Source organism: Oryza brachyantha, chromosome 1, assembly GCF_000231095.2.
Source record: "Oryza brachyantha chromosome 1, ObraRS2, whole genome shotgun sequence".
Lineage (NCBI taxonomy): Eukaryota > Viridiplantae > Streptophyta > Magnoliopsida > Poales > Poaceae > Oryza > Oryza brachyantha.
Window position 1 is genome coordinate 21,188,019 of NC_023163.2, and position 14,387 is coordinate 21,202,405.

The 14,387-nt window shown below is 44.0% G+C and overlaps 2 protein-coding genes across 8 annotated transcripts; both read left to right on the plus strand.

The window, feature by feature from the left end:
* Window positions 1–400: 400 nt before the first annotated feature.
* LOC102700583 (65-kDa microtubule-associated protein 3-like) lies at window positions 401–8,836 on the plus strand. 7 transcript variants are annotated; one of them, XM_006646152.3, is made up of 16 exons: window positions 401–1,000; window positions 1,110–1,220; window positions 1,290–1,448; window positions 1,565–1,673; window positions 4,566–4,661; window positions 4,771–4,977; window positions 5,592–5,840; window positions 5,964–6,173; window positions 6,251–6,406; window positions 6,502–6,661; window positions 6,977–7,128; window positions 7,224–7,311; window positions 7,428–7,501; window positions 7,587–7,661; window positions 7,911–8,145; window positions 8,225–8,836. In XM_006646152.3, exons 4-16 carry the CDS (start codon window positions 1,584–1,586, stop codon window positions 8,614–8,616), a joined length of 2,184 nt encoding a protein of 727 aa, XP_006646215.2. In that variant the 5' UTR covers window positions 401–1,000; window positions 1,110–1,220; window positions 1,290–1,448; window positions 1,565–1,583; the 3' UTR covers window positions 8,617–8,836. The 7 variants fall into 7 exon arrangements, with proteins under 7 accessions (XP_006646215.2, XP_015691604.1, XP_015691615.1 ...); XM_015836118.2 differs by having other exon boundaries at window positions 1,300–1,448; XM_015836129.2 differs by having other exon boundaries at window positions 1,389–1,448.
* Window positions 8,837–13,167: 4,331 nt separating this feature from the next.
* Window positions 13,168–14,135, plus strand: LOC102700857. Its single transcript, XM_040519854.1, has one exon. It carries the CDS (start codon window positions 13,235–13,237, stop codon window positions 13,793–13,795), a length of 561 nt encoding a protein of 186 aa, XP_040375788.1. The 5' UTR covers window positions 13,168–13,234; the 3' UTR covers window positions 13,796–14,135.
* Window positions 14,136–14,387: the final 252 nt, after the last annotated feature.

The following is a 14,387-nucleotide window of genomic DNA, read 5'->3' on the forward strand; positions in this document are numbered from 1 at the left end:
TTTTCATCCGACGTGTTTAAAGTAAGATTTTTTTTGTTTACTTTGAAGTTTCTTTGTTTTGTACTCTAAGACCTGTTGATCAATTATATAATTTGTATATATGCATTAGTATTTATATGCAGATAATGCTACAAAGTTTTTTATTATGTAAATAGAGGGAATTCATGAATTATGTATATCTACCCTATACCCTATAGTGCACTAAGAGGTTTTACTTATTGGATCTACTCTACAGTGCACCAAGAGATTTTACTCCTTAATTCATTACTCATTGGACACATCTAACGGACACAATTATCTGCATCCACATCCATAGAACGGCAGAGATCAACTTGAGCCACCCTCACCTCCACAAGCGCAGACGCAGACGGCGCCTCGCCCTTCGCCCGCAGACGCCGCATCGCCCTCGTCCCTCCACCGTGCGCAGATTGCATTCCCTCCTCCACCGTGCCGCCCCCAACGACGCACCGTCGTCGCCGCACCGACGCCGCCTTCGCTCCCGCCCCATGCCCCCGCGAACGACGCCGCCGCAACTGACGTCGTCCTCCTCATGCACCGCCTCTCCATCCGGCCTCACCCAAAACCCTCTCCCACCACCGCCGCAACCCCATCCCTTCCCCCACGGCCTCAAACAGGGGTGGAGCTCCCATCGACCCCGGCCGAAACCACCCCCTCCTCGCGTCGGTGTCCCAACGAGCCATTCCAGTCTCTCTATCTCCAATGGTGCGGCGGCAGCAGCGAAAGGCCGGAGAAGGCGAGATGATTGCGCCTCTATGGCATCTGTCGGGCTGCCGGGCCGGCTGAGGACTGGTGGGTTGCGGTGCGGCAGCATAGCGGCGTAGCGGCGGGCAGGAGGCGCAGGCCGGCAGGTGGTCGAGGTGCGGTCGCGCGGCACGGGCACAGGCAGCCGCGCAGGACGGCAGAAGCCACTGACGCTAAGGGTCGGGCCGGTCGGCTCGTTGTCGTCCTGACCTGTACATTTGTGTGGTATGCATGTATGGTGAGCTCAACTTCTCAAGAAACGATAACCTACCAAAGACATTTCTGCTTGACTTGAATAGTTCAATCGGTGTGACACGTTATGGCTCCATCTTCTCTTCCGATTTCAGCAAGTGCAGCACTGCAGTTGAAACCATTTGCCTTGCCTTTCTCGCACTACTACTAACTGTTCGATTTCCTCTCTGAACTTTGAAGACTACATGATGAGATACTACAGTCAGGTATTTCCATAATCTTGATCATCAATCCCAGTCAGTATTCCCAGTTGCTTGGACCTCAATTCCAATCAGACTGATGCAGAGATAGAGACTACATGCCTTCAGTTTAAAGTTTCAGAAAAAATGGGTCGATCTAGATAGAAAGTGCAGTTAACCAGCTGATTGATGTAGCACGCACAAGATCATCATCATTTCTGAAGGTCGGCACCATGAAACTTCATTTTTCTTAAGGTATATTTTTATTTCAATGCTCGCTTATGTATTTCCAATTTAAATGTTAGACTTGGTGTAATTGTAGCCTCATATTATCATGTAACTGATTTGGTTTTAGTTTTGTACGCTTTTAGGAGATTAAGAATATTCAGTATGCTGGAGGAAAGAAGCAAACCGTGGAGGTGCTGGCCTTGGCTGATCTCTCGCGGATTTTCTGGAAGTCGAGGATTAGATCATCCCCAGGTACTTGTAACTTGCATGTTCGCAATGAAATTCACGCTGATTTTAACTATGTTGCTCTGCTCACGTATCCATCCGTTTTTCTCAGTCATAATTGATTATTGATAGCATGTAAGTTACATGCTCACATTTTCACAGTAAAAAAAATATTATGCCATCTATAAAATAGTTTGATTTACAATTTTAGATCTAACTATTGGTAATCCAATAGATCAAGGTTCTTAATGTTTGGTGTATTGATATTTGTATACGGTACTTGTAAAATGCACAATGTGCTTGTTTGAGACACTAGATACCATTAATGATTTTCTTTCGTACTTTGCAGTTTGGGGTTTTGAGCTTTTTCAAGGAAAAAGTCAAATGATATATTTGCAAATGAAAAATAATTTACAAATAAAAATTATGTGTGTGTTTATAGCAATCTAAAAGCAAAGGCTAAAAAATAAACTACAATGAAAAAACATTAAAATCAACTTCAACTTAAGATTAAACATTCAAATTTTGTCTTATGACAAAAGACAAAAGATATATAGGAAGCTGACTATTTTAATTAGTAGTAGTGAATATTTAAAAATTGCATCTTAATTGGATACACCTTGACATGAATTTTTTTTTAGTGTAACTATACTTGAGTTGGTTTGAAGGCATACATCTATGAGCATTTCAATATTTTATTTAGCCCCAGGGAGTGATATAAGGGTAATGTTTATGTGCCTCGAAATAATCTCATGATATGCTTTGGTTGAAGATTAATTATTGTTTTTATGTTATTTCCTTTACATATCAAATATGACCGTAGCGTTAGCACGGGCAAATTACTAGTATTTATATATGTGTTTAAATTCATTAGTATCAATTGGTCAATATGAATTTATATGTCTATAAATTCTTGTAATGTAAAATGGTGGGAGTAAACGCAAATTCTTTAGTTTATATGCTACCAGAAATCAGATAATAGTTTAATCATTTAACCTCAGCTAAAACACCAACTTACTTGTCATCAGATTGGTTGACATCCCAATAGCTTATTTGGTTTAGATGAACTTCGATCCATAGAATAGAAAAATTAGAGGAATAAAAATGTATGTCTATATCAATCAACGGAAAATTTTCCAAAGAGATTTGGGTGCATGGAAATTTTCTATTCTTTTCTTTACAATTTGTAGGAAAGACAAACTTCTTTTGGTTTTAGTATAGCTCGTCCCTATGAACCAAATGACTCTACTTTCAGTGGAAGTCGACGTGTCCGTCGATAATGAGACGTCCGTGGTGACTTCGGGATTCTCTAGATTTATCGGCCAGTTTTTAGAGGTGCTTATAGGGAGTTTTGCATGCGTGCGTTCTTAGTGGAGGGTGTGCGTGCGTTGTACTGTGTTCTTAAAAAAAATAAAAATTCAGTTATCTATTTTTTCCTCCAAACCAGGCCCTAAAAGCCCTATGGAATTGTTGCAAATCGCAAAAAAAATTGTACCTGAACCATTTCAGTTTTCGGAAGCCAGCCTTGTTTAGTTCCCAAAAAAATTCCCACCAAGAACATTACATCGAAGTTTAGACACCTAAATATAGCATAAAACAAAAAAACTAATTGCACAATTATGAGAGAAATAGTGAGACAATCTTTTGAGCCTAATTAGTCCATGACTAGCCACAATTGCTACGGTAACATACATGTGCTAATAGCGTATTAATTAAGCTTAAAAGATTTGTCCTGCAGTTTCTAGGCTAGCCGTGAAATTCGTTTTTCATTCGTGTCTAAAAACACCTTCCGATACCCGGTCAAAAGTTTGACGCGATGCTCAAAAATTTTCTTTACCCTTAGAGCATCTCCAACAACTCTTTTATCCCATCATTTATCCTAAAAATAGATAATGGAGGGTAAAAATAGTGCTCCAACAGAACATCTATTCAATCCTCTATTTTTAAATGTACTCTATATTAGAAGAGAGAACCTCTATATTTAGATGTTCTCTCTCCATCATCTAAAACTTAAATGTTCCCACTTTGGCCACTATAAAACATAAAACAAATGCATGATGGTTACATGTATCAATAAAATATAAAATATAATAGACTAGAATATAGATGCTCTAATATGGATGATCTACTGGAGCACACAAATATATAGAGGATAAAACTATTTTAGACGACCATCCAAACTAAGATATAGAGGACTAAATTTAGATGAGTTGTTGGGATGCTCGGCAATGTAACCGTTAACGGGCGGCAACCATAATAAACATGCATAGAAAAACTGGCCCCACCTTTCAGTACGCCGTTTCACATATAGTATGCCTATCCCATTCCCGTCCGACTTGGCAAGCTCCTTCCCCCAGAAGGCCGGAACAGCTCAATCGCGACCGCCCAATTCAAAACGTAGGCCCAGAGATGCGATCGCTCCGGAGCCGGCCCAATAAAGGCTTCCTTCCCCCACGCCAACGTCTCTCTGCGGCTATCCCCCCTTCTCCTCCCCTGATCTCTCCCGAATTCTGAAATCCCAAATTCTTCTCTCCCCTCCCCCCTCCTACAGTATTTCAAAACATTTCAAATCACACGCTCTTCCTCTCCTCTCCTCCGCTCCCCCCCCCCTCGCATCTGAGGCTCCGATCGCCGGCGACGCAGGAACCCGCCGCGGCCACCGCCCCCGCCCACCGTCTCGCCCTCCCCGCTCGACGAGACAGCGCCGAGCGGCGAAGAGGTGAGCGCCCCCCCCCCCCCCACCCCACCCTCGGCCTCGGATCGAAAGCGTCTCGCCCGCGGTTTTCTCGGGCTTCGAAACCCTAGGCTTGGTTGCGATCCCGTCCCCTTTCTCTCTGCTCCACTGGCGTGACCGTGTGCTCTTCGCCGCGCGGGGTTCTCGCTGGGTTGGATTTTGATGCCTGTGACCGCTCTCTGCAGGCCTTCTGTTCTTCGCTCCTCGCGATGAGTAGCGCGGTGAAGGACCAGCTCCAGCAGATGTCGACGACATGTGATTCGCTCCTACTCGAGCTCAATGTATGCCTGCGCTTAGTGATACCACCACCACTTACCCACCAGTGTTGGTTCTGTGCGTGACAGTGGCGATGAATTTACCCCTTCTCTCTCTCCCTCTTCGCTGTTTCAGGTGATATGGGATGAGGTCGGCGAACCCGACACGGCGAGGGACAGGATGCTGCTGGAGCTCGAGCAGGAGTGCCTGGAGGTCTACAGGAGGAAGGTCGACCAGGCAAACCGGAGCCGGGCCCAGCTGCGCCAGGCCATAGCTGAGGCCGAGGCAGAGCTCGCCGGCATCTGTTCATCCATGGGCGAGCCGCCTGTGCACGTTAGACAGGTTTGTTTCTGGCTCCACCAGTTGCTGCCAACGATGTTTTGCATGGTTAGATCAAAAGAAGGAAGTTGAATTGCTGTTCAGCAGTGCTATTTGGCAATTAAAAAAAAGGAAATATCAGTAGAGAACTACTAGAACCTAAAATTTCTGTTGTAATGTGAGATAGTAATATTGCGTGCATTGTTGATCTGTTGGAGCCAAACCGTCTGGAATTCCATCAACGGTTAATGTTTCTTAGTACGCGATGTGTCAATATATATTAGGGGAGAGTGCTGATAAAATTTACATTCCTTTCGCTCACTTTCTAGAGGACTTTGCGCTCACTTAATCAATAGGTTTCATAAGCTACCGCTCAATCTATTTCATACATTTTACTGTTGTTCCCATGCATTAGCAATTTAGGATATTACATTGTTTCATTCACTTTGAACCAGTCCGACGTGAATAAAATATTAGTACTATTTTACTGGCAATAGGACTAAGTTACTGATTGAAGTACGTTTGATTTGTTGAATCCATTGTACCTGCAAGGCACTTGAATCTTGTTGATTGTAGGCTCTAATGCGGCTGCGGCCATTCATGCATTAACATACATTTTTCATCTGTAAATTTGGCAGTCAAATCAGAAGCTTCATGGCTTAAGGGAGGAGTTGAATGCAATTGTTCCATATTTGGAGGAAATGAGAAAGAAAAAGGTGGAACGCTGGAACCAGTTTGTTGATATCATAGAGCAGATTAAGAAGATTTCGTCTGAAATAAGGCCAGCCGATTTTGTTCCCTTTAAAGTTCCTGTTGATCAGTCTGATATGTCATTAAGAAAGATTGACGAGCTGACGAAGGATCTGGAATCCCTTCAGAAGGAGAAGGTTATCATCACTAATGCCAATTTGATTCATTTTCACCAGTCATGTTCTGCCCCTGTCCATCAGGAGTACTGCTCATTTCTTGTATAAATCTCACTATGCCATCTATGTGTGTGTTTCTAACAGAGCGATCGGCTAAAGCAAGTGATAGAGCATTTGAATACCTTGCATTCCTTATGTGAGGTGCTTGGCATAGACTTCAAGCAAACTGTATACGAGGTGCACCCTAGCTTGGACGAAGCTGAAGGATCAAAGAACCTCAGCAACACTACAATTGAGATGCTTGCTGCTGCTGTAAACAGATTGCGTGAAATCAAGATCCAAAGGATGCAAAAGGTCAGCACTTCCTGTATCATTGTAGAAAAATCAAAGACCACGTTCAGCATTTAACTTGGTTAATCTGATTCTGCCAGCTTCAAGATTTTGCTTCTAGCATGCTTGAACTATGGAATCTCATGGATACTCCACTTGAAGAGCAGCAGATGTTCCAGAATATAACATGCAACATTGCTGCTTCCGAACAAGAGATAACTGAACCCAACACCCTCTCCACTGATTTCCTGAATTACGTAAGTTGTCACAAAGATAGCTAAGTGTCTGTGTTCCTATTATGTTATTTTCTATTGACATATGAATGCTTCATCGATTATATTTATAACTGTAGGTGGAATCTGAGGTGTTAAGGCTTGAACAGCTGAAAGCAAGTAAGATGAAAGATCTTGTTTTAAAAAAGAAAGCAGAACTAGAAGAACATAGAAGACGCGCTCATCTAATTGGTGAGGAGGGTTATGCAGCTGAGTTTAGCATTGAAGCTATTGAAGCAGGTAAGATATTCTTTCTTACTCCCTCTGGTTTTTAATAGATGACGCGGTTGACTTTTTCGTATACATTGTCTTGTTCATTTTTTTTGTAAATATGTAGAAATGTAAGACATAAGTACCTTTAATGATAAACCACATCATAACAAAAGAAATGATAACTATATATTTTTTTTGAATAATACAAATAGTCAAACATAAATTTAAAAGTCAACAACGTCACTATTAGAAACTGGAGGGATTACTACCTTTCAAAGTGCCTGGAAAGTGTTATACCAGACAGATTCATGTACGTAATGTGTGTTTTATTTCTGTTGGCAGGAGCTATTGATCCCTCACTAGTACTGGAACAAATTGAAGCTCATATTTCAACAGTGAAGGAGGAAGCCTTTAGCCGGAAGGATATTCTTGAGAAAGTTGAAAGATGGCGAAATGCTTGTGAAGAGGAAGCATGGCTGGAAGATTACAACAAAGTATGGATGTTGGATGAAGTTATATGTAATCGCCTTTGTGTATTTGTTTAACAAATAATGTGATACTGATATTTCCCTGGCCTTGGCGTTTTTAGGATGATAATCGTTACAATGCTGGGAGGGGAGCACATCTAACACTGAAGAGGGCTGAAAAAGCTCGTATTTTAGTCAACAAGATTCCCGGTAATGTTTCTCAATGATTTGTGTGTTTGAGCTTCTTGATCAAATGTATATTTAATTAACAGTTTTACTTCTTGTCATTACTATGCTCTGATGTACTGCTGATTCATGTTGCGTAGGAATGGTAGACGTTTTGAGAACAAAAATTGTAGCTTGGGAACATGAAAGGCAAAAGGAATTCACATACGATGGTGTAAGTTTTCTTACTCTTTACGCTTTACATGGATGGGGTCTATTTTTTTTTTCTTGCTGAAGTGCCTTGCTTGCAATACCTACAGGTTAGTCTTTTGACAATGCTTGAAGAATACTTAATTGTTCGTCAGGAGAAAGAGCAAGAGAAGAAGAGACAAAGGGTATTATGCTACCCCATAACTTTTTTGTATGAGCAATTTTATAGTTCTTGAGAAGGTACCAAGAGGTACCAAAATTTCAGTGATTTTACATTGAAATTTTGGTACCTCTTGGTAGGTATCAAATTTTACACTAAAATTTTAGTACCTCACAGTACCTACTTAAAAACTGTAAAATTGCTCCTTTTGTATTGGCTAAATCATCTGTTTCACCTTCTGTGAGTATGCTTTAATTGTTGACTATACCTGCAGGATCAGAAGAAGATCCAGGATCAGCTCAAAGCTGAGCAGGAAGCTCTGTACGGATCAAAACCAAGTCCATCCAAGCCTCAAAGCACAAAGAAGGCACCTAGACACTCTATGGGTGGTGCAAACCGAAGGCTGTCTCTTGGTGGAGCCACGTTGCAACCCCCAAAGACTGATATTCTGCATTCAAAGTCTGTTCGTGCTGTTAAGAAAACTGAAGAAATTGGCACGTTGTCCCCTGGTAAGCCCTTACTAGCTAGCATGTCTGTAAGCTTTTCCTCTTTTCACTACATATGTCTAACGCAAATGAATAATTTCAGGTAGTAGAGGCTTGGACATTGCCGGATTGCCTATCAAGAAGTTATCTTTCAATGCCAGTACTCTACGTGAGATGGAGACACCTCGTAAACCATTTGCTCAGATCACGCCAGGATGCAATGTCTCGTCGACGCCTGTGCGACCTATCACCAATAGCACCGAGGAAGACGAGAACAGGACCCCGAAGACATTCACAGCACTGAACCCTAAGACTCCGATGACTGTCACGGCTCCAATGCAGATGGCAATGACTCCCGGTCTGGCCAACAAGGTTTCAGCAACTCCTGTTTCCCTTGTCTACGATAAACCAGAGGTAACGTTGCCGGACGACATCGAGTACTCCTTTGAAGAAAGGCGGCTCGCCATCTATCTGGCCAAGGGAATGGTGGCTTAACTGCTGTGGGATTTCGTGAGATGAATTTATGTACGTAGTTGAAACCTGACTGCATTTTCTTGTCGGAGGACGGAGGCCATTGCCTATGTTGGTCGACGATAGTCGGCCCTTCCAGTAGCACTGTTCTAATTTACTGCAATTGTTTTAATGTTTTCTGCAACCAGAAAAACAGCTCTATACATTAGCTTCTGCTCAGTACAGCTTTCTCGGCAGCACGAAACATTTCCCTTTTATGAATGCCCGTGTCGTGGATAGTTGCCATTACATATCTGCCCCCGAAAAAAGATAGAAATTTCTTGATTGTGGTAATTGTTTTGTCCCTCCCTCCACTTGACTACTTGAAAGAATCCTAGAGTTCTAGAGACATGGAAAGCTATCGTATTGAACGGGCGAACATGATGTGTGCCACTGCAGAGTGAGCAGGCCCCCAAAGACTGACTTGACTGACTCCAGCAACCAACAAACAGGACAGCCTTTTTCCACCGTTAGGCTTTTTCGTGAAAAAAGAGAAATGGTTTATGCGTAAACAAAAAATAGTTTGTGACATAAAACTTTATGTGCATGTTCTTTCTGACCTAAAAACAAACTCTGAAAGATAGAATCTGATAAAACACCAAATCAATTCTAAGTTTAAAAATTCTGGTTTATAAACATAAATAAAAGCAAAAAAAAAAAGACATGATCTTTTCACCCCTGATCCTGTCCCAAATCACTTCCCATCACCGCCAAAGATCCAACCAAAACGAGAACACTACATTGTGCCTATCATTCCATCAACACCATGAGACAGCTGCACCATGCTTTTCAGTCACCCGCACGACGGCACGAGAGAGTTGCCTTGCAATGCCGGGTAGAGTCAGAGCCGCAGGTACGCACAGCGCAAGTTGATCGGACGCTGGACAAGTAATTACCAGCACTGTTCACTGACACGTCAGTAAATGCAAGGATAAACAGGCCGCCGCGAGCGTGTACGCATAGTGCCCAGGGGCGGACGGCGAGATCGCGCGGTGGCCGACGACGGGTGTTGACGGCGGGGCACAACGCCACAGGCCCACAGCCACAGAACGCACAGTCGCCTGTACGCATAGTAGTGCCCAGGGGCGCGGGGCATGTGCGCCGCCCTGTGTCATGCGCTAGCTCCGTTGCCATTTGCAAAGCGCACCCGCGCGTGCAGCTTCCGGGCAGCTTCGTCGGTGACATTCCATGTGGACTCGTGGTCGTGGAGCTGTATTGGTACTGATACAGGTTACGGTTGAATCATGTCACGTTTGATGATGATCAATAATACATCTATTTTATGATATAATATTTTTTTAATATTATATATATATGCTAATAAATATAGAGATATATACAAATAATATATGTTGATCAATATAGTGAAAAAATAGTACCTTCGAGGTATTCAATAAGGCCATGGCCCCACATGATAAATCAGTGATGACTAACCTAAATATAGTTAAAACATCTTATATTAGAAAACCGAGAGAGTAATACTTTCGTTCTAAAATACGCTTATTTTTATCCTTATCTATTGCATCCACAGATCCACTGCATTAGAATTTATGAAAGCAAAAATAAATACATTAAAAGTAAATAAAATAAAAATAATTACATTAATATTGATGATATTATATTTTTTATTTATTGGTATGCGTAGTATTGATGAAAAATAAAATTATTTTCGGACGAACGAGCGGTCCCATGCGACAAGGAGGAGCAGAGTGGAGTCAAGCCTGCGCCCTCCTCCGGAGTCAAGCTGCATGTCCCCTTAAGTAGTTGAGCACTACTGCACTAATCATGGATTGTTTCACACTGGACTGTCACTTTCACTGTCGGCGTCCTTCCGTTTGGGTACAGGTCGTACAGGCTTGTACCTGGAATTTGCAGGCGCGACTTCGTGGTGCAGTGACAGTGAAATTGGTGACAATATTTCTGGTGTCCTGGGGCGTGCTGCGGTGCTGGTTACTCAATGCAAGTTCTGGGTCATTTGTCCAGCTGATCGAGTGTGCTCTAGCTGTGTCAAGTCATTCAAGTAGAGCTTGCGATGGATTATCTCTCGCCTCTTACGTAATACTATCTTTTAAGAAAAGATATATATAAGTTTACCATTTTATATTTATTGAGTAGATTTTAAGTTTTATAATAGTTAATTTTATCATCTATATTATTAAATAGCTAAAAGAATCAAATATTCTCTCATCTTTCCTAGAGAAAAAAGAACGGAGCATCTGTCCACACACCGACCTGTCAATTCGCGTGCAAATGCGCGTAACAGCAACGATGCTTAATTTGTTTTCTTTAACAAACAAGGGCAGGGTGAGTACGCTACACCAACGCCACAATACGCACGTATGTGCTTGTTTCCTAAACATGCCCGATGAGAGAGTGGAGGGGAGGCCCAGGACCTCGGTGCAGTGCAGGGGTAATTCTGGGGGATACCATGTGTATTGAAACACCGTAAATCTCGCATAATTTATGCCACATCTAAACATCTAATTTAGGTATGGGTTGTTCTTCTCTCACACTTTTAAAAGTAGGATTTCTTTAAAACGATCAACATCAGCATTGCTTAGATATATGTTCTTTAAATTACTCCCTCCATCCAACTTTGATATGCGCATAAGGGTTCTGCATCGAGACCAAGCACAACGAAAATCTCTTACATCCTGAATTTAAACCGTATTGATCAAGGTACCATGTACCACAGTTCCCTCAACACATGCACGTGTTCTTGCGCAACGCGTTGATTGCACCCGAATTTTTGAACTTTTTATTCACTGTGGGCAGATCAAAAAATGACAAAGGGGATATTATGACTTCCTCAATTCCAAAAGGACACAGGGTGATTAGTTGTCTTTTCCCATGAATAATTTAATTTATAGATAAAATTTTTATATAGATGCTCGATCTAAAAACCAAGTCTAAAAAATAAACAACGATGAAAAAACCATAAAATCTACTCTAAGATAAGATTAAAAAAAATCAAAATTTAAAACATAAGTATAAGCGAAAAGACGATGGTGCTGATTTTTTTTGCATGCCTCACATATATCTATACTACAAAAATTTTAGCCCTCCTTTCCATTAACCTTTGACATTAAATTTTAAAGAGGTTTAGTGGGGGCTTTCATGATCTTAACGGGGTTAGTGGGGCTTAGCCTCCGCAGCGCTCTTGCTAGATCCGTCCATAAGCAGCGCCATGATATTAATCCGTCCATAAGAACAATTTTCCTCGTTCCATAAGTTATCCAACTATCCCATTATAACACGTCCATCGTTAAAAGGCCTCCAATAAAATAAACAAAATTTTGAGGAATTTTGTACTATTTGAATCCTAAAGATTCTTATTTGCCTTGTTCAGAAATCTTTCGAGGTATCAAGGAAGATGCAGCGCTCTAAACGAACCTTTATGTCCCTGTGTTTTGTGATAAACTATATTCCTCGCAGATTTGCCCAATTCCGCTCTCATCGTCAACCGCAAGGCCGCAACCAGGCAACGGCTTTCCATTCTCGGGTGCTGGGAGACTCAGGCCGCGTTCAAAGTTGGGGCATAATAACTTATGCCCTGGCAGCACGAAAAACGTAGTAATAAATTAGTTCATGATTAATTAATTATTAATTATTAAAAAATATAAAATATATTACTATGATTTTTAAAACAACTTTTTTATAGAATTTTTTTTAAAAAATACACCGTTAAACAGTTCAAAAAGCGTGCGCACGGAAAATGAGAGAAATAAGTTAACTAAGGGGAGAGACTGCCGAATGCAGCCTCAGGCGAGCACGAGACGGGGGCGAGGGGGAACGAACCCAGCACATCCGGAAACACACGCCGTGCGCCCCGGTCGAGCCCGATCGGCGTCGGCCGTCAGTCGTCACGTCACACGGCGGCACGCATGCACTGTACCACGGCACCAAAGCTGCCGAGCACGTAGTACCGGCCTAGCCGTAGCGTATCCCTCACCCCAACCCAACCGGGAACCCGCCCCGGCGCGCCGTGGTCGGGTCGTCGGGCCCCCCACCGCACACCACGCGCAAATCCACTCCGATTCCACCACCACCGCGACAACGAGGCGCCCCTGAACCCACCACCGAGCCGGCAGCGCCCGGCACCACCGTCATTTCTGACACACGAGTCACCCAACACAACACATCCATCGCGCCATCGAACGCCAGTTCGCCCGCCGGCCCGCTGCCCTTTTCGCTGGGGTCGTTCGCAGGAGGGAATTCAAAGCCATCAAATCAACGCACGCAAAACCAGAACAGTTATTAGCATATAATTAATTAAGTATTTACTATTATAAATTTAAAAAATAGATTAATATGATTTTTTAAAACAACTTTCATATAAAGAGAAAAACGTGCGTATGGAAAAAAAAAGAGAATTTGAAGTGTATTGCGAACTAGCCCGCTGTTGCGCTCGCTCGCACGCGTTTCCGCCAAGCAAATCCACTCCACCGCAACCGCAGCCGCAACCACCACCACCACGCCCGCGCGCCCCACCTATATATCTCGCAGCGCCGCCCGCCGCGACAAGGCAGACACATTCTCGCGGTTCGCGGCAGCTCACTCGTCAGAACCAAAGGCACACACACTCATCTCTTCAGTCGTCAGCATGGGGAACTTCGCGTCGTGCACGATGGCAAGGGTGCCGGGGGCGGCGAGGGGGGCGAAGGTGGTGCTGCCGGACGGCGCGGTGAGGGTGGTCAGGGTGCCGGCGAAGGCGGCGGAGCTGATGCTCGAGGCGCCGGGGCACTTCCTCGCGGACGCGCGCGCGCTGCGGGCGGGGCGCAGGGTCGCGGCGCTCGGCGCCGACGAGGACCTCGAGCTGGGCGGTCTGTACGCCGCGTTCCCCATGAAGCGCCTGGGCGCGCCCGCCGCGCCGGCCGACCTGGCCCGCCTGGCGGCCGCGGTCTCCAGGGAGGCCGCCGCGCGGAGGTCGTCCGCTTCGGCCAAGGTGGCGGCCGTGGTGGCGCCGCACGACGCCTCCGTCGCGGTTGTGTCGGCAGCGGACGACGGCGCCCGGCCGAAGTTGGACGAGATGCCCGTGGGCGACGCGGCGGCTGAGGCGGAGATCGGCGAGCTCAAGCAGCGGATCAGCGGCGGCCGCCGGTCGAGGCGGCCGACGTTGGAGACCATACACGAGGAGTGCTACGCGCCAGCAGCGAGATGCTAGTGATACTAGTAGTAATTAGCGAAGTAACAAAGTGAGATGGCAAAGGCCATTTCTCGTAATATTTTTTCTTTGTTTTGAACCCTATGTAAAATATTTCTTTCTTTGGAGCCACCTCTTTTTTCATGTTTTTTTGAGAGAGGAAAGGGGAGTATAAGTTGAAAGAATAGCATGGTGGCTCATGGGTAACTTGGCAACTTGTTGATCAGAAAAACACACTAATTCTCTCTTGTATTGCCCGTGATCCTATTGGTACACGAGACAAGTGGCTCAGCTGCTTCAGTTAGTGCACACGCCTGAACACTAGTTAGTTCTGGAGGAGTACATGAGAGTAAATCATTGACCAGAAATTTTCCATTAAATAATATTTTTAGAAGTAATTTTATTACTAAACCACCATACAAAATTTTTTTAAAACTGAACTTTTTGGCCACGCCAGTGTTGATGGCGTGCCAAACGCTGTCGGGTCGGTGTGGCAGTACGTCTTGCCATGCCAATGTCAGTGGCGTGGCAATGTTGCCATGCTACCGATAATAGTCCGACAAGCCGTTTCGCCACGCTAATGTTGGTGGTGTGGCCAAAAGGATTATTCGGT